The 26,217-nt window shown below is 47.5% G+C and overlaps 1 protein-coding gene across 1 annotated transcript in view; it reads right to left on the reverse strand.

The window, feature by feature from the left end:
* Positions 1 to 26,217, reverse strand: part of LOC147688995 (ATP-dependent translocase ABCB1-like) — an 856,748-nt gene that overhangs the window by 543,050 nt on the left and 287,481 nt on the right. The window contains exon 9 of the mRNA XM_086941881.1: positions 19,258 to 19,429. Within this exon, the coding sequence (XP_086798007.1) occupies positions 19,258 to 19,429 (172 nt within the window). The remainder of the gene's footprint in view (positions 1 to 19,257; positions 19,430 to 26,217) is intronic.

The following is a 26,217-nucleotide window of genomic DNA, read 5'->3' on the forward strand; positions in this document are numbered from 1 at the left end:
CGTCTCCGTGTGCCTCTAAATACTTCCGTATCCGCCTAGTCATGATGTAGTGATGACTAGACTGTGCACTTTGAAAGATGGTCGGCAAGGTTGGCTGTGCCTCGGGCCATATTACGTGGATGTGGCCTCCCGAGGTGCCATTAGGTGATTATTCATGAGGTGTGCTTTGATGAAGTAAGTCTCCTGACCTCATCCTTTACAGCCTTCTTTCTGGAGCATGAATTGAGGCTTTTCAGATGATTTAGAGGTATCTGGCAATCCCCATTTAATTACCCCCCTTTTTTTCCCTGACAGGCAATTTTAACCAGAAACCCTTGTCATTATTACTATTTCAGGGTGTGACTACAACCCCCTCAACCCCTCCAGACCATGGGGCACATTTCAGCCTTAACAAAAGTATGTGGCATTAGCATGTAAATATGTACATGTATTATGTCTTGTAAGTCATGTGGTGTATTTTTCAGATATGTGTGCTAAGTGTTTTCCCACAACGACACGAGGTAGCTGATACCAACACTCACTATAGGAAAGTACTTTTAACAGGATATGAAGCCACTTGCATGTTGTGCCTGTAGGCTAGCGTTTTCTAATTGACATTTTTTTATTCCCTACAGATACTACATATCAATGTATAACCGTATGCATTGAATCACTAGTGCACATACATTAGGTGGGCATTTTTCGTTTACAATTTTCAGTTTCCTTTTTCACAGGAGGGCTGGACCCTCTGCAATCCTGAAGAAGAGCATTAGGTGGAGTGGAGTGGAGTGGTGTGGCTCACTGGTTAGAGGTGGCAGACCCAGAAGCAGAGAACGGCCCGGGACCAAGGTTCAATTCCTGATACGGCAGAGTCGTGGAACAGGGTCAACGGACTCGACAATTCTCGCCTCAGTGCCTACTCTAACCAGGGATCACACTCGGCAACTCTAGGCATTAAGCTTGCCTCATCTCTACAACGGCCCCCCACAGACGCCGGGGATGCCTGGTTTTACCTTGGAGATACCCAGAAGGGACCATCTCACAGGGAAAGCCAGGACGGGTTCCCCAGCGGTCTTCAGCGCCAGGACACCCCGAGATGGGGTAACAGTGCGCTTTACAAGTATCATCATTACATTACATTACATTACATTAGGGGACAGCTCGAAACATGGTGACCCAATACTCGGGACACTATACTCATTATAGTCTGGTTATCCCCAGTATTAACCACGGTTTTTAAACATACCAATTAGAAGCAGGAATAAAGTATTAGCCCACTAGTTAGGTATTCATAACCCACGTTCCTTTCCACTCCACATCACTGCCCTACACATTTCTCAAATAAAGTGCTCCTACGTAATTTTGCAAGTCGCAGCACGCCTCAATCCACAGCGGATTGAGAGGAACCCTTTGATGAAGCCTGCCACCTAGGGGAAACCCTGGTGGGTGAGGGGGCTCTAGAAAAGAAGCTTCCTTTCTGGATAGAGGGCTTTCTACACTGATACAGTAAAATCCCTGTTCTTTCCAATGATTCGGTTCTTAAAGTTTTGTGGATCTACATTCAGTTAGGAGGGTGAACCTAACCACAACGTCTACCTCCCACCTATTTTTGATTGTTTTAGTTTATTGAGTGACCTCAAATGGAGATGGGCTTATATGTTGAGTCACAGCCCTGGGTATAAGGCACAAATGCTGGTGTCGAAAAAGACAAGCTATTTCCAGATGTGGGTTATTGTCTGGAGATGTGCACCGGGAGGGAATCTGAAGTGCTCCATGTAACTTCAGAGGTTTGAAGAATGTTACGTTGAGGAGTTGTGAAAGGATAGAAGTGAGGAAATCTATCTTGGCACCTTTCTCAATGCCCTCCGGAAGGCTGTGTACACATTTGTTCTCCCTCTCATGCCCTATCTTCGAGGTCCACCAATGTCCATAGAAGTACCTGGATAGCAAAGCCTCAGTCTGGTAGTACATTCACCCAACCCTCTATCTCAATGAGCCTTGCGTCTATGGTCTCAAGCCTAAAGTATAAGAAGATAAGGTCTGAGCGAATCAACCTAACTTGGAAAGGAAGATCAGGCATTGTCATGTTGAACTGTTTGATAGATTGTCCTATGGACACAAGCTCTTTCCGGATGATTTTCATGTCTGTGGTCGATGTGGTCAGAGGTAGCTTCTAAATAAATTAGAGCTCTCTGGATTGTTTGGGATTTGTGACGCCAAGAAAAGAAGTGGAGGGCCACTCTCAGTGAAGATCAAATGCACCACTTGCTGATGGGGGGGCCCCAGTGTTTGTGCCTATTGTAGGTGATCAGCCAGGGTCTGGGCGTTCAATACCAGTCCCTGCAGGTATGAGATGGAATATCTCTCTGCAGAACAAGCAAGTTACCATTATAGCAAGTGAGATAGTTGTTATTTGTCTTGTGTAGCATGTTATATATAATAGTACTAACATGCTCCTTCAGATTGTGGTTGTAACAACTGGCAGTAAGGCAAGACAGCGGTATTGACAAATTCATACAGAGTGCAGTTGCAGAGTGACCAAGATTTCCCTACAAGTCGGTGAAATGTCCAGATAGTGGTACACCAAACGACAGGTATATGTGGATGAGAGACTGTCCCGGTTGAGCCAACACCTGCGCTCTTGCAGGGACTTTCCGGACTGACTTGAACCTCAGCATGAGGGTCCATCAGTAGTGTGCCACTGACGGAATGTTCCGATGGGAGCAGCCACGCTCCAAATGTTAAATTCTGCTTCAGCTCCGCCAATATTTATAGACCTCTCCGCTATTATTTGATGGGATTGTGGTCTTGCAGGACAAATTACTGCTTGCTGTTAGCAGCAGGATAGTGCCTCAGCTTCACGGGGCCTCTAGCTGCACTATACTGCGCTGAATTTGCCATGAAAAGGCTCAACCTGCAGAATGCACTCAAATGATTTCCACTTTGCCTTAGACCAAGCTCTGTCTCTTTGAAATATATATTTTTTTATTTTTTTCACAACTGTGTTTAACATGTGCTCCAGAAGTAGGAGATCTATACTTACAAGGTTTCATATAAATAAGTGTAATTGCAATTGCATTTATACAGCACTTACTACCCCTGATGAGGCGATAAAGCGCTTTTCGGTACATAGCATGCTACTCCAGAATACAACAGGATTAGTGGTGGATTAATATACAGAAATATAAACTATTTTTAACGGTGAACGCGTGCAACTTAGTTCGACTGCATAGGATAATGGAGGGATAGAATAGGATAGAGTCTAGAAAGTGATATTTGGGAGATCATTATAGTAAAACAAGGTTTGGGATGAGAAATCTAGGAGAGAAGAATCACTAGAAAGGGATTAGGGAGATTATAGTAGTACAGTGGGGTTTAGGGTGAGCCAGGAGGGATAGAGGAGATCAACACCCAGAGAAGCGAAAACGAATGTAATAGCAATCTAGATGCTTCACTGCTTGGAAATACGGTTCTCTACTTAATTACATTCACTGGTTAATATTAGTTTACTTTTCCATTTGTTACTTCTGAATTGCTCTGTCGCCACTAACTAAGCACGCACGATATAAAAACTTCTAATAAATAAATATTAACTCATTCAAATGCATTTCATAATCTGATGTGGGTACAATATACTCATTGTAATTTGTAAGAAATATACTTTGCTGGTAATATTTCACACAAAAACACTCTCCACATTCCCTCATTCTACTTTTGGGAAAGCATTATTTGCATGCACTTTCCCAGCTCTCTACACTACTTTCAAAGCGTGCACAAAGATCTATTACAAGAAAAAGAATCCAAACCAGAAACAAAGATGACACCGCCGAACTTGGCTGAAGTCAAAGAACCGTCCCTCTCCAGAAGGTCCTAAATCGACTTAACATCCACCCATTCTAAATTCTTTCATGCTAGGACTATTTCCTTTCCTACCTTTCTTATATCTCCTCCACCTCACCCTCACATACTCACCCCATCTACATCTGTAAAGTTTTTATTTTTAGAAGCAAAGGTGCTTTCTGTTCGAATACTATAAATATAATTGGAAGTTGAATGTTCTGTGTTTAAAGCTGCCATTTCTCTTTTTTTGTACTTTTTAGGCGACAAATGTAAGCCACATTTGAAAGGTGTCAAGTGGGCTTCCTATACACACAACATGTTTTTGCCCTTTGTCTTTTATGACTTAATTTCTTTGAGCACGATCTGTAGCATTTTCATCTCCAAAACGCTGGAAGGAACATTAAAGAGCAGCTTGTGGCAAGCCAATAAAAAGCACACCTTAAGAGATGCTGGTCAATCTGCAATAGTTTAGGTGAAAATGCATTAGATAAGGATGAAGGGGTGACATTAAGCGGGGGTGGGGGGTACATTTCTGTAGGCACAATATTTACTCCTTACATCTCAGAATCTAATGATAGCTTTGAAAGTTTTTAAAATATTTAGACCCAGGACTTTATAATACGTCCAAGTTTCCCCAACATTTTCCTGCCAATTAACTTTCTCCAAAATTGAGTTTCACCAAAATGGTCTCCACATTGGTTTTGCCAAATGATCTTCAAACTGCTTTCTTTTTTAACCCACAAAATAAGAAACAGCAACTTGCATTCTTCCCTCCCAGTGTTACAACTCACACCAAAGTCCCTTTTTAGGTTGAGCATTTGAGACCTCTTGTATATACTTTAGTATATACTTATATGTGTACTAGCAGCCCGCCCCAGCGTTGCCTGGGGCAGAAAGGGGCTGGGGCAGCATTTTTTTTTATCCGTCGTTGTTCAGGGCCAACCTCCCGCCCACTTCCCCCTCCCGCCCCACCCCGGCCCGGCCGGGCCCCTTCCCGCCCCCTCCCGCCCCCTCCCGGCCCGGCCTGGCCCCCTCCCGCCCATGTCCCAGTGAGCCTTATCCTTACCTGAGCTGCCGGTCCCGATCCAGGTGCCCCGCCCACACAGGCCGCCACTTCGCCCAGCAGCAAGCAGGGCCGCAGCAGTCCTCCCAGCAGGTCGCGATCTTTGCCGCAATTTCAGGAAGTGCTCAGGAAGTGTTGGGAGCGCATATGATGTCATCACGCAGACGTCGCGGCCGGCGCTACTTGCAAGGGACTAGTTTATTTTTATTTCAAAATTTTTTAAACAACGTATATTTTTTATTTTCAATAGCCTATGTCCTTCTGCTTGCCCTTTTTTTCAAAGATGTCTTGGGTGTTTTGATTGGTGGTGTACTTTGAGTTTACCTGGCTCAAAGGACACAGTTCTCTCTTTATAATAGTAGTATAGATGTACTTTGTGGGCTCTGGAGATCAGCCCTAGGACTTGTCTGCTTCTGCTTAGGGTCTTTTTTCTGATCAACTGCCTTTATGGCTGAGATACCCACCACCCCCTCTCAACACAATCCCCAAGGATGGGAAACCGGAAACGGTTCTGAACTTTTGGAAGGCGGGAGGGAGTGACCCTCCCGGCTGTATTTATTAAAATATGAAACAAAATCAAAACATTAAAATAACAGTTTCATATTATGTACAATTTCATTTCCACATTACGATGTTTGGCTAACCTTAACAGATCTCTAATACAAAGGTTCTCCTAGCCGAACTAACATCCTACAAAACATTTGACTTGAAATTGTACATCCTAACGTTAAGGGCCAACGGCAAGGTCGTAACCGGTGTCAGATCCCTAAACCATAAATATCACCCTCACTTGTGAGGGGACCAACCGCACAGAGGCGTACCTCACGTGCACATACCAATTTCCCTTGACTTGACGGGGGCCCCAATTAACTCGACGCCATTTAACGGTCGTCCGAGGACTCGTGTGAGGTGTCTAGAAGGTAGCGTAAACCCCCCTCCCGAACCCCACACAACTTACCACATCTGCCGTCGCAGATGTCCTGGCCCCGGGAAATTCCCCAGGAGGGCCCGTAGCCCCTCCTATCCAGGAAGGGGCCTTGACCACCTTTCCTTTCCTTCCGGCGGCCTATCCTTAGACGGGACCGCCTCCCCGTTGAGGGGCCAATGGCCACCTCCCCCGAGCGCTCCCATCCGTAATGGGTGACGCCCCCCCATAGGGATCTTCCAATTACTGCTCACCGATCATGACCTTACCGCCACAGGCCGGATAGTTGACCGGCTATCCGGACCCCCCACAACACTCCTGCCTAAAGGTCATGTTATAAACTCTTTAACCAAGCTATGAGGTCTCCTATGAGTAACTCATTCCCCACCCGGGACAAATGAACACCGTCCCCCAAATACATACTGTCCCCTTTAATACAACCATGCGAAACAGAATGCAGGATGGAAAGTTCGAGGCGTCAGTTAGAGAGGAAGATGGTCACAAGCTGCTGATTAATTTCTCTACCCCGCCAGCTGAAGACCTGATCAACATATGTAGATCAGTGAAATCAGGTTCCCCACGGGACCCAGCATCTCCTAAACGGCTGGGGGACAGCCTGACAACACTAGAGCCATATATCAGGCACCTGTTGGACATTTCCTTCAGGTCCAGCACTGTGCCTTGGGAATGGAAACAAGCAGTGGTGCTCCCCCTCCGCAAGAAGCCTAATATCAGCTTCGAAAAGCTGGAGAATCTGCGTCCCATCTCCCTCCTTCCCTACTTCTCGAAAGTGGCGGAGAAGTTGGTGAATCGGCAGCTAATGCAGTTTGTGGAAGAGTCTAATCTCCTTCACGCCACCCAGTTTGGATTCAGACCTCGACATTCGACTGAGTCGGCACTCCTCATGGCTTCCGAATCCATCAGGCAGGGGGCCGACGAGGGCCACACTATGGCCCTGATCCTGCTGGACCTCAGCGCTGCGTTCGACACTGTAGCACATTCCACCTTGCTACAGTGTCTGAACAAAGCAGGGATGGGTGATGCAGCGCTAAAATGGATTCAGTCGTTCCTATCGGGCCGAGGTTTCCAAGTCAGGCAGGGCGACTGCTATTCCAGGCGAGTGGCATTGGATCAGGGGGTTCCACAGGGCTCGTCCCTAAGCCCAACGCTTTTTAATCTATATGTGGCCCCGGTCGCCTCCATAGTGGAGAGCTACGGGCTGCGCATGGTGTCATACGCTGACGACACGCAGCTGGTCATCTCCCTATCGCGTGCACCCGGCCTTGCGGCAGACATCTTCAGAGCATGCATGCAAGATCTTGCTGCCTGGATGTCTGCCAACTGCCTTAAACTTAACGGCAACAAGACTGAGGTGCTGGTGGTAGGGGGAGACCGGGCGGCGTGGACGTCAGCATGGTGGCCTCCTTGCTTGGGACCAGCACCTACCCCCTGCCTGGAGGCGAGGAATTTAGGTGTCTGGTTCGACTCCGATCTTACCTTTGGCCCCCAGGTCAACCGGGTGGTCGGCACCTGTTTCGGGATCTTTAAGACTCTTAGGAAGGTTTTGGAGCTCCTTCCCACCAGAGCCCGCCGAACACTAGTGCATGCTTTAGTCACGTCCAAGATGGACTATGGCAACCTTCTCTATCTAGGAATCCCCGAGAAGAATCTGAGCCGCTTACAGGTCTTGCAAAATGCCGCTGCCCGGCTAGTTCTCAGACTACCTAGAAGATCAGCCTCCAAAGCCGCGCTCCAGGCCTTGCACTGGCTTCCGATCAGGAGCAGGGTAGAATTCAAAGCCCTCTGCACCTGTCATCGGATTATTAATGGCAGGGCACCCCTTCCTCTTCAGGGTCTCCTGACACAATATGAGCCATCCCGCGCGCTAAGATCCTCTGGCTCAGGGCGCCTAACTATTCCTAAGGTGTCCAGAGCAAGGATGGGTGGCAGATCCTTCAGGTACCTCGCCGCATCCTGCTGGAATAAACTTCCAGTAGCGTTGCGTCTGGAACCATCAGAGTCTATCTTCAGAGCCAAGCTGAAAACATATCTCTATACCAGATAGCGGGCCCTCCCCTCAGAACTCCCTCTGAACACGCTCACATCTCAGCGCGGGGACACGCCGTTGTGCGTCACCATTGCGCTCTACAAGACCCACTATTATTATTATTATTATTATTAGTGTACTTGAACGAAACAGTCTACTCACTTTGTTATTAATTTTCCTTACTGAATGATTCAGAGCAGAAACCGAAATAGCCCCCCGCCACACTTTTCGTGGGATCATATGGGACCATGCAATTGTGCACCCTGGAACTCTTCTTGCCAACCAACTTACTGTGGAAAGCATTGCCTCAAGAAGAAGTCGTCTACCAGTGGCCACCAAATCGTTGCCCCCAAGATGGACTATGATTATAGACGGCGGTGACCTTGTCCGCCCTAACAAACCCTCAAAAAATGATTGAAACTGGTCAATACAGAGCCCGCCCTTTCCGTAGAAGGACACACTGTACCCGTATTCCCCAGCCACGTGAATCATGTCACCTGCTTTGAATACGTCCGCGGCACGCCTCACGTATGAGTGGCCCACGACCCACACCTCCTTTTTCACAGCCGGTAATGTCTGACCGCTGGTCCCCAGGTGTCGGGTCGACTGCACAGTCCGCCCCGCCTCGTAGGCTTGCGCAACTGAAAACCAAACAAAACAAGAAGCGTGAGTACATCATTACAGCTTCACAACATGTGCAACCGCACATACCTCTTATAACAGTTCGAGGACCAACGCCCCACACGTTTTACTTGTTCTACATTCAGACCCCTGGCTGTAGCCTCTGTAGCAGCCCCTATCCGAAAGGAATGGGTCCCAAACTCGCCGGGGTTCAAGCCCGCGGCCGAAATCGACATCGCAAGCACCCGCTGGAACTGAAACCTCGTCAGTGGGGTGGCGTCAGCGTGTCTCAACAAGGTCCCCCCCCATGATGCCACCCTTTGCGCTAAATATTCCTCTACGCAAACCACAGGGCACATGGAAGACCCGGGAATCTTTTGTATGATTATGCAGTCCCCAATCGCACCCTGATCGGTCTTGGACCTGACAAATGAGACAGTCATCGTCTCCCCCTTGACCTGAATGTGCTCTCGGCACAGTCCCCCCATCGCATCCTGCTTGTTCTTCGCCACTAGTTCGCTTACCCGCATAGCCCCATGGAATGCTAGCGCAAAAGCGGCTCGGAATAACACTGTTTCATACTGGGATGAACACGTTGCAGGGAGTGCGGATAATAACAGGGCCAACCTATCCAGACCTATCGGGTGCCTTTCATCTACTCTGCGACCCTCAAGGCGTTGCCACCCACGTAGCGCTTTTTGCACAACGAAAGACGCTGTCGGGTCCTGGATCCCATGAGCCCTTGCCATAAAGGAAATGGCGGCCCGATGCCTCTGGGCCGTAGCCACTGATTTGCCTGCCTGATGTAAAGACAGCAGAAATTTAACTACAAACTCTTCCTGGCCCCAAAGCTCCCCCCTAGCAGCCCCCAAAAAGGCCCAATAGGAACGGAACGCCCCTTCATATGCCTTCCTCGTCCTGGGTGCTAAACTCTCTCCCACGAGGTTTTGTAGTTCGGGGCACCGAGAGACCAGAGAGCTTCGGGAAAGGGTGCCGCCACCGGGTCCGCTGTGGGCAGAAAACCCCAGAAGGCCTGCATACGAAAACGAGAAAGCGCATCAGCCGCTTGGTTCATTACCCCCGGCACATGTCTCGCCTTAAATAGCACATTCAATTGCATACACAATAACACAATTTCTTTGAGCAGTCTCAGAATCCATTTGCATCGTGCTGCCTGACTATTGATACACTCAACCACAGTCATGTTATCAGACCAGAACACCACAGAGTGATCTCTGAACCCCTCGGGCCAAGTTTTCAGGGCCACCAGAATGGGGAAAAGTTCAAGAAAAGCAATGTTACTTGTCAGCCCGCACTCGTGCCACCATGACGGCCATTTTTGAGCCGACCATTGTGTGCCGAATATGGCACCAAAACCAATACTCCCTGCCGAATCTGTCCACAGCCCCAGCTCCTCGGAGGACACCGCCGGTTTGTTCCAGACAATTCGACCATTGAAATCCACCAGAAATGCCAACCAAATGCGCATGTCCTGGCGAACCTCTGCCGAGAGCCTCGTGCGATGATGACCCTCCTTCAGGCCGACCATGGCTTGAGCGATCGAGCGGGAAAAGGGGCGGGCCATCGGCATTACTCTCAGGGCAAAATTCAACTGGCCCACCAATTGTTGCAATTGATGCAGTTTAACCTTAGACTCACTAATACACGTTTCAAGGGATGCCCTGAATCTTAACACTTTTCCTCTTGGTAATCGAAAACAACCTTCCTCCGAGTCGAGCTCGATCCCCAGAAACTCGAGGCAAGTCGAGGGACCCACAGTCTTACCTGGTGCCAATGGCACACCAAAATGATTCATTAAGACACAAAATTCATTCAAAGCCTGTCCACATTCTGGATCCCCGGCTGCCCCCAGAAACAAAAAGTCATCGAGATAATGCATAACATGTTGAAAACCCGTCTTCTTCGTGAAGACCCATTGCAAGAAACAACTGAACTTTTCAAAATAGGCACAAGATATAGAGCATCCCATTGGCATACATCTATCCATGTAATAGCGACCCTGAAACATGAAACCAAGGAGACGCTGATCGTCTGGGTGTACCGGGAGCAACCGGAACGCTGACTCAATATCTGATTTTGCCATCAGCGCACCGGGCCCCAGGCGATTCAACATGGCGACGGCCTCATCGAAAGATGCGTACAGCACCGAACACACTTCCGGGTCTATCGCATCGTTCACGGAAAGACCACTTGGGGCTGACAAATTATGTATCAGCCGAAACTCACCCGGGTCCTTCTTGGGGACCACCCCTAAAGGGGAACAAACAAAGTTAGCAACCGGTGGCACATCAAATGGACCGGCGACTCGACCTCGAGTAACCTCCTTCCCAATCTTTACCTGTACCACGGTCGTATGTTGCAAGACCGACAGTTGGTTCTTACATTTTGCTACACCCTGAAAATCCCCCACTGGGATGCGGAAACCATATGAAAACCCGTTTCGCAACACCCCAGCGGAAGCATGATCCGGGTATTCATTGAGCCAAGGAATCATTGCCATGGTATCAATCGGAGTAGGTAAAGGCGCCCCTCGGACTATTTCAGACCTGTTTGGCGCTTCCCCTACCACCGTTATCACCCGTTTTGGCTCTGCACATGGACTCAGGATGGGATGGCTGCCCACACCCCCCACATTCATGTCTAAACTTGCATGACCCCTGGGGCCTCGTACATTTACCCCTGTTAAAATTCCAACAAATCCCCCTTTTACCTGCGTTGCCGCTCGGCTTTGAGTGATAGTCGTTACCTGCACCCGACCGAAAGGGTGTCCCAGCGTATTGACGGGAGGATTCGCCCCCGCTACTTCCTACCAATGGTACTTTCAACATTCCTGTACTCTCCATTTTTGACCATGAAACGGAGTCGTAACAATCCCAAGTCAGGATTGGGTCGTGCTCTTTCGCTTTTCTAAAAATATTATCATAGCAGAACCACTGATTGCCCCCATACGATACGTAATACTCCATGATACGTGACTGATAAATAGGCAACTCGGTCAGCAACTCGGGCCTACGCTCGCCCATGATGGAGGTAAAAATTCCCCATGCTCTGCCCCAAGTACCAATGTTTTCGTCAACCTTAAAGGCGGCCATTTTTGCGCGCCAAACACTCGGATGCATGAGCTCCTTTTGGCTCTTAACATGCTCCATCTCATAATGGTCGGTAAGCAAAGAAAAAATGTTTACATACTTATCCGCCCAAATCTTTTCCTTAATTTCCAGTGGAACATGCTGAGCCACCTTCTCCCTTCGTGAAGGTGCAGACCCCTCCCCCGCGATCGGCAATGGCCGCTTACCTGAACCAGAAGCTGCATTTGCCGCCGAACCTGGGCCTGTTGCTTTTTCCGCCGCCGGAGCCAGCGGGGTAACTGACGATGGTGCCTTCACAGCCTCCCTAGTTTCCCGCAGTTGTCTCATTAACACCCGGGCGTCGTCAGCCGTGGCGCCCTCGCTATCTTTTCCCAACCACGCTGCCAATTGTGCTGCTAACTCGGGAGGCATATCTGCCCCGGACACGGGAGTGACCACCACGGGAATCGGATTCCCCTCCTTCGGCACCGGGGTTGGCTCTTCAAGTGGGATATCGGGAACCGGGGTTTCCTCCCCAGGTGCCCCCCTTCTGGACCTCTTGCCTCTCCCTCCGGGGACTACTCCCGGCAAAGGTCGTTTCAGTCCTCCTTCCCCGTCCTTAGCTGCCATCTGCTTCTTCAAATCGGCTACCTCTTTCATGAGCATGCGGAGCATCTGATCGGTACTGACCCGCTTTCCGACTTTCTTGGGCATTCTCAGACGGAGTATCTGTAAGACAAAAGAAAGATTACGACGCTCAAAATTGGCTCTTCGTTCCGTCTCGAGCTCACGTGCAGCGGGGAGGTGCAGCTTCAGAGCACAGGAACAAGAGGAAGCTTTCTTGGCTTGTTGCTCCTTTTATCCGTCTTCAGGGCGGGCGTAAACCCGCCCCCGCCTGCCTCCGTGGGCGTGGCCGGTCGCGTCCGTGTCTAGGACAGCCCACTCCAGGGCGGGAAAAAGGCGCGCCCCGGCTACGCCGCTTCGGGCATACCAGCCGAGACTCGCCTCCCGCCCAAGATGGTTTCCCGGGGGGATCGTGGTACTCCACCATACGTTCGGGGGGACCGAATGGTCGCCCCTTTCCATATGTAACTGTCTTGATAGAAAACGACCAGCAGGGGTCAGTAAAATACCAGAATTGCTTTCTTTTGAGGGACTTAATTTTTTAAATTTTTCTGGCAACTGCCTCTATTTAACTCTCTTGATAAAAATCGACCAGCAGAGGTCAGTACAATACCAGAATCACTTTAGCATTCTCTAGATTCCTGTCCGTAGACGTTGTCCTCCACAAGGACCCGTAGACAATAATATTTTTTTTAAATCTTGTATTTTCAGAGATATGACCACTGAAGGCCCTTTTTTATATTAAAAGAGAGCTTTGGTCTATACCATTTCCCACTGAAAGGCAATATTTCTCTTCATGTGTTCGCCTTCCTGGCGTGTCATGCAGTTTTGTTCTAACTTTTCCTCCATGTTAAAGAACAGTAGATGTTTCTGCACCCCAGCTAATGCGCTGCATAGCTAAATACATGTAAGGTGCCAAAGGCGAGACCGATTGCATTGCAAATGCTTGTTAACTAAGACATATGATTTCTCCCCAGAGCGCTCATTTTATTTATGGTTTTGAACTGGCATAAACAAGGGCCCTCAAGGGTGTCTTGGGAACCTTCCAGTTTTTTCATACAAATGGAAAAATGATTTCAAGCAGCACTTCCCAAACTGTTTATCTGGACCTACTGGTGAGTTGCGGAAGTCCTAGTCCAGATGCAAGTAATTTTTAAAATGATTACCCTTGTTTGTGCTCTACTGTAAAGGCTCTGAACAATGCTCTGAAGTTGTTTTAAAACAAATCCTTGCAACTATTCCCAAGCAAAACTCCAAGTGAACCGTCCAGTGTTTGTTACTGCGTATATGGATGTGGCATAAGGGCCAAAGTTGTTCACTTTAGATCTGGGGAATCAGGTTTCAGTTTGAGCCCTAGCATTGTCTCAACATCCTCTCATTCTGGGAAAATTGCTTAATATCCTCTACTTAAAATAAAATGAATCTGTCACTCATATAAAGTATCCTAAAGCCCTTGGACCATGTTTTCTAGATATAACACTATGAGCCCCATGTCTGCTGCAGATGCTGGAGGGTTCGCAAAACGGATATCACTGGTATTGAGCCCAAGATTTTTCGGAAGCCTTCTGATTTTCGTGAACAGATACTAAAGGCCAGAACTGCACTCTGAAAAGTGCGCTAGCTCGAGTGCAGTTCTCCATCTGCCACTTTTACGGGCAGATCAATATGTTGGTCACCATCAGATTCCGAAGGGTGTGGCCAAGGGAGTGATGTTTAAAAACAATTGCTGCTATTTCATTTAGAAAAATCGCCACCACCTCATTTCATTAAAGCTAGGTGGTGGTGAAAATGTGTCATTTTAAAAATTGGGTTGTGGTTGTAAAAGGTTTGGGGAGCACTGGTTTAAAGAACTAACATTATTCGAGCAGGTCATCATCGGCTTCCTATGAACATCTTCAAAGCAGTCATAAAATGAACCGCCATTAAAAGTGGAAGGTTGGCACAGGTTGCAGTCAGAAAAGATGACAGGTAAGATGGGGATATTAAAGCAACTTTTCATTAATGAGCAGCTTATGTTAAGCTACATTTTGCCTTGTGTCACTTATCCAATTACATCACATGAACTTCCATTTATAAGTATGTTTTAAAGCATCCTTCTTTGAGTAATCCAATTATTAGTTAAACTCATAATTGAACATACAAATAAAAGTGTAGTTCAGGCATGTGTCAGGAGGTGTGGCATTGCGCTTCTCTAGAACGTGCTTTCTAAAGGAACACTGGCATTGGTTGAAAGTCTGAGCTAGTCTAATGGCTACAGGTACCATTAAGGTAGGTACTAAGATTGATAAAGCATGTAAGCAGATCTTTTCTTGCGTCTGGCATGCCCTGAAGATACTGGAACTAGAGTTCATTTAGCTTCAGCTGGTTTTTAAATTATGCATAATTGCAGAATACATACGATCTCACAAGGGACAATCGAGCGTCTATTCAATAACCATTCTTGAATGACAGAATAAAATTCTTGGTCAAATGTATAGATGGCGCGACCAGGGTCGGTCTTTAACTTGGGCGAGCTGGGCCCAGGGTGCCAATTTTCTGAGCTTGCATGTAGCTGTGTGTATTAAGATTTTGCCAAAAGTAGCACCCTTGTGATCTTGCTCCAGTCTGGTCATTGTTCTCCCTGTTCGTTTCTATATGATTTCCCAGTTTAAAGTGCTTTTAGTCCGTCATTAACATACAGCGGGTAATGTTTTTAACACATCTTTAATCACCTTCCTTGCCCTCCCTTCACCCTCTGAGCCCTGCTGGCTAAACTATCGGTGCTTTAGGTGAATTATGGGAAGTCCGGGGTTGTTTGTATTCCGGGTCAGTCACTGCTCAGCCAAGGACTGACCAGTGGACTAATGTCCAAAATTAAGTATGGGCGAAATCAAATTCGCAATCCGCAAAATCCACAAATTTGTGCGAAAATGGGATTTTTGTTTTTTTGCGTGTTCGCGGGGCTTATTGCGTGTTCGCGGGCCGCTTGCATGGCGAAGTTACCCATGCGGTCGTGTATGGGCACAGCATCCTCTGGTTCACCACTGCCACCCTCTGGTTCATCACTGCCACCCTCTGGTTCACCACTGCCACCCTCTGGTTCACCCCTGCCACACTCTGGTTCACCACTGCCACCCTCTGGTTCAGCACTGCCACTCTCTGGTTCACCCCTGCCACCTTCTGGTTCAGCACTGTCACCCTCTGGTTCACCACTGCCATCCTCTAGTTCACGACTGCCACCCTCTGGTTCATCACAGCACCTCTGGTTCACCACTGCCACCCTCTGGTTAACCACTGTCACCCTCTGGTTCAACACTGCCACCCTCTGGTTCAACACTGCCACCCTCTGGTTCACCCCTGCCACCCTCTGGTTCACGACTGCCACCCTCTGGTTCATCACGGCACCTCTGGTTCACCACTGCCACCCTCTGGTTAACCACTGTCACCCTCTGGTTCAGCACTGCCACCCTCTGGTTCACCACTGCCACCCTCTGGTTCACCCCTCCCACCCTCTGGTTCACCACTGCCACCCTCTGGTTCATCACAGCACCCTCTGGTTCACCCCTGCCACACTCTGGTACAGCACTGTCACCCTCTGGTTCACCAATGCCACCCTCTGGTTCATGACTGCCACCCTCTGGTTCATCACAGCACCTCTGGTTCACCACTGCGACTCTCTGGTTCACCACTGCCACCCTCTGGTTCACCCATGCCACCCTCTGGTTCACCACTGCCACCCTCTGGTTCACCCCTGCTACCATCTGGTTCATCACTGCCACCCTCTGGTTCACCCCTGCCACCCTCTGGTTCAGCACTGCCACCCTCTGGTTCAGCACTGTCACCCTCTGGTTCACCCCTGCCACCCTCTGGTTCATCACTGTCACCCTCTGGTTCATCACTGCCACCCTCTGGTTCACCACTCCCACCCTCTACCGAGACCTTTTGTGACGCAGCGGCAGCACAAAAGATGCGCCATGGTGCTGGATATTAACAACGTGACGCATCTTAGAGATGCGTCACGTTGTAAAGCCCTGCGCCATCAGGAGTTGTTCCGGCGCAGGGGAGGGCGTTCCTGCGCAGGACGCCTCCTAAAAGTGGCTGAGTGAAATCTACAAGAATTCACTCAGTCACTTTTAGGCCAATGCTGTGTCAAAACCCTGCGCCTGCTTGAAGCAGGCACAAGGTTTGATGCAGCATTGGGGAGATAGGGCGCCCCAGAGCATTGCTGGAGCTGTGTCGCAAGCTCGATGCAGCGCAAGCAATGCGCTGCTTTTAGGGCACAGATGCGTGACGCATATGTGCCGTTTTTGCCACATGGTGCGCCGCATTGTAAATGCGGCGAACCATGGGTGGCGGAGCTGCGGCGCCCAATAACTGGCGCATCCCTGGGGATGTGCCAGTTATTGTTAATCTGCCCCTATACATTTAGCTAATGAGGGAGCATTTACTGATTAGACAGTAGAAAGTACTCCAGTTGAGTAGAGGTATTGCACAAAAAGGTGACATCTTCGTGGACAAACACGCAGGGCGGGATTCATTCTGCCCCCTGTTAGACTCGATTTTTGTGTCCTTCTGCCCTGTTAGACTCGTTTTCCCCTTGTTTTTCTGCCCTTCTGCCCTCTGTTAGACTCGTTTTTCCCTTGTTTTTCTGCCCTTCTGCCCCCTGTTAGACTCTTTTTTTGTGCCCTTCTGCCCTCTGTTAGACTCATTTTTCCCTTGTTTTTCTGCCCTTCTGCCCTCTGTTAGACTCGTTTTTGTGCCCTTCTGCCCTCTGTTATTCCCTTGTTTTTGTGCCCTTCGGCCCTCTGTTAGACTCGTTTTCTGTGCCCTTCTGCCCTCTGTTAGACTCGTTTTTGTGCCTTTCTGACCCGTTAGACTAATTTTTTGTGCCCTTCTGCCCTCTGTTAGACTCGTTTTTCCCTTGTTTTTCTGCCCGTCTGTCCTCTGTTAGACTGTTTTTTTGTTCCCTTCTGCCCTCTGTTAGACTCGTTTTTCCCTTGTTTTTCTGCCCTTCTGCCATTTGCTAGACTGCTTTTTGTGCCTTTCTGCCCTTTGCATCACCACATCATCACTCAGCGCTACCCCAGCATCACTCAGCACCACCACATTATCACTCAGCACCACCACATTATCACTCAGCACCACCACAGCACCACTCAGTGCCACCACAGCATCACTCAGCGCAACCACAGCATCACTCAGTGCCACCACATTATCACTCAGCACCACCACAGCACCACTCAGCACCACTACAGCATCACTCAGCACCACCACAGCATCACTCAGCACCACCACAGCACCAATCAGCACCACCACAGCACCACTCAGCACCACCACAGCATCACTCATCACCACCACAGCATCACTCAGCACCACCACATTATCACTCAGCACCACCACAGCACCACTCAGCACTACCACAGCATCACTCAGCACCACCACAGCACCACTCAGCACCACCTCAGCATCACTCAGCACCATCCCAGTATCACTCAGCACCCCCACAGCACCACTCAGCATCACCACAGCACCACTCAGCACCACCACAGCACCACTCGGCACCACCCCAGCATCAATCTGCGCAACCATTCAACAACAACTGGTTCAAATATGTTCTCTCAATGTTTCAAACTTTATTACAAATGTCAGAAAAAGATGTTAATATTTCACTTCTGTTATTGGATTTTTGTCACAATAAAATACACTGAATATAATTTTCACAAAAGTTATTTACAAAAGTTTAAGCTATTGCCATTATAAATTAAAATCACTTTTATTTAAGTATTAATTATTTAAAAAAATTAAAAGCCATTGTAATTTGTAATATCAATACAGCTAAGTCACATAAATACAAAACATGTTGCATTACAAATGCTATAGGTGTCACATTTGCGAAAGTTATAACTATTGGCATTGTAAATGACAAAGCTATTAATTTAGCTATTTTCAAAACCAACACATAAATAAAAAAAATTGTCATCTACAAGACCAATAGCTCAAACTTTCCTAATGTGAGACCTATTGCATTGCAAATGCTTGTTATTATATCTGTCAGTGCTTCCTGTTGAGGTTTAATTTTCGTGACAGGTGCCTCATTGCCTACTTGTAACTATTCTCTGACCCTGCTTCAGGGGTCAGAGCAGGGTCAGAGAATAGTTGCAAGTAGGCAACGAGGTGCCAGGAAGCACTTACAGGCTTACAGCAGCAGGTGCCCAAGTTGAAGTTAATTTCTTTGTAACCCTTTTGTAAAAGGTTACAAAAAATTAGCTTCAACTTTTGCACCTGCTGCTGTAACCCTGTAAGTGCTTGGCTGAAAATTCGCCCCCACTGATTCGCGGATTTTACCGCGATTTCGCGAGATTCGCGGATCGCAAAATCACAGAAAATCCGCAAATTACGCGAGCGGAACGAATTTTCAGCCCATGCTTATCCAAAATTAGAGACATTTTTAGTGCAATACAGGGCGATACAAAGTTACATTTGAAAATCACAACATTTCTGAAAATGAAACTCAGCAGACCCGCAGACCTCATTTTGGCAAGCATCCAGATGTGTTTGTTCATCCTCTAGACTCGACTTTTTTCTTGGGGCCACTTAGGCTTGTACATCCTGTTTTCATTGTATATGCCTTAATTCGGATCTACCCTATATGTTGTATCCTACTTCATTAGACCCTTACATACTCTGCAGTGCTTGAAAGGTGTAACCACTACAGAGTATGGGGGCGAGTGGTATGCAGTCGTTTCTAAACTTTAAAAATCACTGCATAATTTTCAATTCCGTCTGCCTTCTACACATATGCATATTAAATCAATGCATGATTTAATTCCAAATCTAGACGTCACAAAGTAATAGGAAAGTGGGATTGGATTAAAAATCATAATTGCCCTCTCCCACGCTTAAGAATATTAGGAATGCAATTTTCTATGACATTTCAGGAGTCTCCTTACTCGTGTTTTATAACAAAGCTTTAAATGTAGTATTTAACCTGTGTTAAAGACTACAGGCCCCTAATACCATATCGAAATCGTTTCAAATGTAACCTTTAAAAAAAAAAAGTACATTCGTCATCATTGGGTTTTTTACTTACTTTCGATGAAATTGCTGCTGTTGCTGCAAGTAATGGGCAGATCGATAAAATTACCAATGTTAATTTCCAGCCGTATGCAAATCCAATGACGATCCCTGCCACAAAATTTGAAAGATACTGGGCAAACATGGACACTTTGTCTCCAAGGCCATCACGAATGGTATTGATGTCGCTGCGAGAGAAATATAGGATAGGAGGGAGCGAGTGCAGAAAAAGAGGGAGATGGAGAGAATGAATGGGAATGTATGTTAACTTTTTTCCATACAGAAAGTCAAAACATGCTAAGTAATTATAAAGTGGGAATGCTGGGATTCACTTTACTTTGGTAACTACCCAATCAATAAAACTAGTTAAAGATTGCATTACAAAGTTTATGATTGGCTATCTCACTGTCTCCATTCAAATTGATGTGTGAGCGCAATCAAGGAAAATAGAGCTTGTCCCCTGCTTTGGTAGCAAAAGACAGCTGTAATTTAAGAATTCAGAAAGCCACTTGCCATGGGTGACAGGGATGTCCTACCACAGCAAGCAGGCGAAGGTCGGGTGCAGCCGTAGGTATAAATAAAGAGGTGTTTTTCCTCTCGGGTGGAGTCCAGACCACAATTCTTGTCTGCAGGATGTGTGCAGGACATCATTGACCTTGTCAGCTTGTGTTTGCTCCCCCCACCCCACTGCTCCATCCGCCAGTGGTCTGGCCTCCTGAGCCCCAGGCTCGAAGTCAGAGGCCCTTCTCCACCTGCAGGCCCCCACCTGTGCCTTATCCCTGGTGGCCCAGTGGTGAGATCTTTTTCTGTCTGTTGTTTCTTTTCTATTCTTTTTATTCTATTGCTTTTGTTTCTTTTCTTTTGCTTTATTGCCTTATCTGTATTTTCTTGTGCTGTCTCTTATTTTTACTGTTTATTTCTGTCCTTTATTCATACTCCCGTTTCCCCATTCCCGCCACTGCTAGCTCCCCACGACCCATCCACTTCCAAGCACCATTTACACACATCTCAGCTTACTAGCCCTTCTGCCTCCCCAACTCTACTTAATGGTGGCACCCACAGGCACTCCAAAGGCAAGCCCTTCTATGCCCGCCCATGCCTGGACGATGCCATGGACCCTGGTTCCCGCACCCTGCTCCGCTACACCCTCCTCATATTTAACCACAGACATTCCACCGTCTGCCACATGGCATCACCAAACAGACAAAGCCCCTTCACCTGCCACAACTGCACCTTCTCCTGGCTCAAAACACCGACCACCTCAGTTGCATCCTACTCAACACCCGCTCCCTCAAAAGACACATTGTGGATATCTTGGACCTGCTCGATTCCATCTTCCCCGATGTCGCCTTCTTTACTGAAACCTGGATGAACCCCACCTCAGCATTGGACATCCCAACCATCATCCTCAATGGCTACAAAATCATCCACAACGACCACGTCAACTGGCAGGGATGCAGCACTTCTGTAATACATAAACCCCCCCACCTCATAACCTGCTCCTATGACCACTCACCCGACATGGAACTCCTCCACTTCCAGATCCAGACAAACCCGAACCATCACCCTCCACAGCACTATACTCAATGGACCTCCCTGACCTGACCTTCTCTTCAGCTGAGCCAAAGCCAACTTCATTGCCCACCACTCTTTCACCTCAACGGACTACATCCTCCTCGGTGATCTCAATTTCCACCTGGACAAGCTCGACGACCACAACACCTCATCCCTACTCGAGAAGCTTGCCACTTTTGGACTCAAACAACTGGTCTTCCCTCCAACCCACTCAGCAGGACACATGCTCGACCTAATCTTCTCCACAAACAACAATATTCTCTTCAGTCACGCCTCCCAGCCACATTGGACAGACCACCACTGCGTCCACTTTGCCTTCAACAAACCCACAGTGCACCACCACACCCACAGCTATCCCAACAGAAGCTAGAACAAGTGCACTGAAGATCAGCTCACCACCTCCCTCAGCAAAGCCCCACCACTGACATCCATGGATGCCAATGCCTCATCATGCAACTACCACCTTTGAATTTCCAACTGCACCAACACTCTGGCTCCCCTCAGGTTGCTCTCAGGCAAGCAGCCCTCCAAGAAAGCCACCTGGTTCTCTCCCACCCTCCAAGCGTCCAGGCACACCTACAGATGACTAGAGAAAAGATGGAGGAGCAGCAAGATCATGGCAACCTTCAAAACAGTCATCACCACATACCACCACCTCATCAGAACAATAAAGAGAACATATATGAATGCAACAATGCCAATGCACACAATAGCAAAGAATTCTTTCCATGGTCACAAAAATGCCCAAACCAGCACAGAGACAGTAGCCATGCCCCCCACTCAAAACCTCTGTGACAACCTTGCCACCTTCTTCCACAGCTAGATCAAGGAGATCTAGGACAGCTTTGCAAAACCAAGAAGCACCCACCCCACCTGCAGCCCTGCTGAACTAGACCACCCTCCCATCTGAAGACACCTTCAGGATCATTAAGAGCATCCACTCCTTTCCTCACCATATCTTCAACAAAGCTGGTACCTCCATTGCACCCAAACTTTGCCACACCATCAACTGCTCCATTGAGTTCACCACCTTCCTCAAAGACTGGAAACATGCAGAAATAAATAACCTGCTGAAGAAATCCTCTGCCGCCCTAACAAAAACCATAGGCCCATCTCTTTGCTCCCCTTCCCAGACAAAGTCATTGAGAAGTCCATCAAGGGCCAACTCGCCAAGTTCATCGAAACAAACCACATCCTGGACCTTTCCCAGTCGAGATTCAGAAGCAACCACAGCACCGAGACCACTCTCCGTCACAGATGACATCTGCTCCCTCTGCGACTGATGCAAGACTGCAGCCCTCATCCTCCTGGACCTCTAGGCTAATTTCGACACGGTCTCCCACCACAACCTCTGCGCAAGTCTCCATGACGCCAGCATCTGCGACAAAGCCCTAGAATGTATCTGCTCCTTCCTCACTGGCCGAACACAGAAAATCAGACTTCCACAGTACAACTCAGACCCACAGAGCTCAGATACAGAATACCTCAGAGATCCCCAGTGAGCACCACCCACCTCACATCAACATGGCCATCAGAAGCCACCAACTCAACACTGTCTCCTACACCGAAGACACGCAGCTGATTCTTTCATCCTCACAGACAAATCCATAGCCTCCAAGAGCAGCTTCCACAGGGGAATGAAGGTGGTTGCCACCAGGAAGAAGGACAGCTGTCTCAAACAAGACTGAAGTCCTCATCCTGGGCTACACCCTCTTTGCCTGGTATGACTCCTGGTGGCCCACAGTGCTCGGGACCCCCTCTACCGACGGGCCATGCAAGAAACCTCTGAATCATCCTAGGCTCCTCACTCTCTGCCAAAACAATGCAGTTTCATACTCTTTCTTCCACATGCTCTGCCTGCTTTAGAAGATCTTCAAGTGGATCCCCTCCGAGTCCAGCAAAACAGTCACCCATGCTCTGGTGAGCAGCAGACTCGACTAATGCAATGCACTCTATACCGGCACTACCCAAAAACTCCTTAAGAAACTGCTGAACATCCGGAGCGCCTCTGCCAGACTCTTCCTGAACATCCCCCACTGCAACCACATCACTGGCCACCTGAGTGACCTTCATTGGCTAACTACCAACAAAACAATCACCTCCAAGCTCCCCACACATACCTACAAAGCCTGCCACAATGCAGGACCTACATACCTCTGCCACTGCTTCTCCTACTACACTCCCATCATACAACTCCACCCCGCTGTCCTTGGCCACAATTCCACTGACCCCAAGACCACAGCTGGAGGAAGATCCTTCTCTTACCTCACTGCGATGATCTGGAAATCCGTGCCTCTTCATCTCAGACAATCACCGTCACAGCCTTAATTCAGGATGGACCACACGACCTGGCTCTTCAAATGAACAGCAGACCCACCCACCCCAACCTAGCGCCTTGAGACCCAAACTGGCGAGTATACGTGCTTTACAAGAATCCCGATGTACTGATTTATGTAGGGCACTGGTAGGGACAGGGTGGTTCCACTACCCAGCCACAAAACAGAGTACTACAGACCTATCACAACCCTGGCACTGGTGTCACTGCACCTGCTGCACTATTGATAGAAGCACACTAGCTAGCATTAATTAAGCTGTTCTATTTTCCTTAGCAGTATTTATTTATTTTTGTTATCGGTAATGGCCTTAGGTTATTTCATGTGGTTTTGTTGTGTGTATGAGTGTATTAGCAACACATTTATTAAGTTTTGAGTTTTAAAGAATAACTGTTTTGAAATAGAGTTATAAACTACCTGTAAAATGGCTGTGCATGTTAACACAGTAAAATAATCTTCTAAACCACTGTCAATTTGTATATATTCCAGCTGTGATTGATAAGCACAAACGTTTAACTATTGCTTCACTGAGATCATTTGCTACAAATTAATTCCTCCTGCAGTATCTCCTTAGGTTGCTTGTTTTCTGTTCATTGAGGACCTGCCCGGTCATTTGGGGCTGAACTTTTCCCATTGGGGCAGGTTCAAGACTGATTTGCATATGGCTTGGTACAAACTGAGGTGGCTCGTCTGATAAAAGTGATAGGTTGGCATACTACTCCAAGAGATTGCCAGTGGTTAGACAAATTACAAGCATGTCTCCCATCACCTTTTGTGTGTTTGATATGGGTATGTCCAGACATGGGTCTAGTGTTGAATGTGCCACTGGAACCAATGAATACGTAACTAAAGATCCCCAACAGGGCAAACACAGTTTTGGGTTGTTTGCAGTTTTGGGTTGTTTGTGGTTTTGGACTGCTTGTCGTTTTGGGCTACTTGAAGACCTAGGGGGTGATTCTGATCTCTTTAGGAAACTCTTCCAACTGAAATGGTTTCGGAATAGTTTCCGCACGAATCGGGTTCTGTGAATCCGACCGACCGATTACGATGCTTCCGTACATCATTCAGTCGGATTTGCATTGACTTTAATGGGAGCCCGTGTTCCGAACGAGAGCACAGGTCCTATTGCAAAAAAGGGTTGTTTGGGGAAACATCCTGTGATGTGCACCCTATGGTGCCTGCCACACTGTGCATGGTTTAACAGGAGGGTCCCACTGGTACCCCCACGGGCCCCAACCGGATACCTCAGGGTGAACGGGTGCCTGCTACAGGCCCCCAAAGTCAGATTCCGACAGCCATTTCATGTTTGTAAACCATGTCCATTGAGATGTACGAATCAGCTCCGAATGACTCAGTCTGTCCAAATGCCGTTCTGAACCGAATAGGACAGCCTGAACTGTTTCCTTGCGTCCTAATTGGTCATCTAGAAAAGTGTCTGATTTGGTCGGAAACATAGGATCCAAATCAGATTTGCCGAATCCAAATCTTGTTCAGAGCCTTTCCGGACGAAATTGTAATCGACCCTTTAGTCTGGAAGTTCATGTTGGACTGTTCTGACTAGAGGCTCTAGACCATTTTGCAGATGACTGGGTCCAAACTGAGGTGGATTGGTGGACAAAAGAACGATGTTGGAATCCTGCTCGGAGAGAATGCAAGGGATTAGATAAACTGCAAGCAGTTTTTCTGCCATCTTTTGTGCTTTTGATTTGATGCCCTAAGTGGCCTAGGGTGTGCCCTGTGCTTATTATGCAACTAGAACCAAGTTACACTTGACGACAAGCCCCAACCAGTGCAAAACCGATATTGGGTTGCTTGTGTTCCAGTTTAGTGATGATGTAGGCTGGCAGTTCGGGCTGTACAGTTCCTAATGGAGCAGGGTCAAGAACGATTTGCATATGTCTGGGTCCAAACTGATGTAACTTAGTGGACCAAGTAGTGATGAGTTGGAATGCTATCACGAAAGATTGCCAATGTTTGGACAAATTGCTAAATTCCTTCTATTACCTTTTGTGTGTTTGATGTGACTCACTGTCACAACACACAGATGCTTGGAGTTTCTTTTCAAAGCAAATATGCTGTGAACAGCAACTCTGCTGACAGTGAAATACTACGGCCATATCGTAAACAAGGCTCACATTCAGTGAATGGAACTGTGTGTCTAATTTGAATTAAATTGGGCTGTCATTTTGTGCATGAGATATCTAGGTAAATGTACAAGCTAGTAATCGAGTTGCAGACAGCACACCTCTATACAAAGGAGATACTTTGGGGTACATTTATGAATATATTGTAGAGGGTTTGCATCACAAATGTGACACAAAGTGGTGCAAAATGTTGTGTTGAAATTTACTTTCCAAAGGGGGAAAAGGTTCCTAAAAACAATGCAATGCAGTGAGTTTTTAGTATGTCTACCCCATAGTGTTTCTGAGTTGTGCTACATGCAACTCTGAATTGTGCTTCATGACACTCATTTAGCAACTCTGACAGTTACAAAGAGTTCTTTAAGGGTCAGTGGACTCAGATATTTTGACTACACTGCATACGTAGAAGCCTCGGAAGACGCGGATCCCATGGAAGTTGTTTATCACCTTTAGAGATGTAGGATGTACGACCTGGCAGAAAGGATTAATTAATTATGAGTGCTTTGGCTATACATTTCGCAGCTAACACTTTAGCAGTAACTACACAAAATACCTAGGATATGATTCACAGAATAAAGACAGGCTCTGCTGGACAACCCTAGAAGGACTTCTGGTGGTTGTCCTGGTGGACATTTATATGGGAACATTTTTTAAAAGCCCTCGTGGGGAGTGAAATGGAACTTACAAGGTGTAAGGACTTTTAAGCAGTGAGGGGGCATTCTCAATTTAATATTCTTTAAGGTGGCCCTTCAATCAGGTCCTTACTAAAAATCTACAATTGCAAAGTGTGGCTCCCCAATTATGATGCTTGAGGAGGAGTTTAATCTGACAAGACTTGGGGGGAGGGGGTGATTGAAGATTGCATTTGCACAACTGATAGCATTTGTTTGAATATGGTTTGGACTATGTTTTTTTTAACTTAAACCA

The sequence above is a fragment of the Lissotriton vulgaris genome, chromosome 10, assembly GCF_964263255.1.
Source record: "Lissotriton vulgaris chromosome 10, aLisVul1.2, whole genome shotgun sequence".
Taxonomy (NCBI): domain Eukaryota; kingdom Metazoa; phylum Chordata; class Amphibia; order Caudata; family Salamandridae; genus Lissotriton; species Lissotriton vulgaris.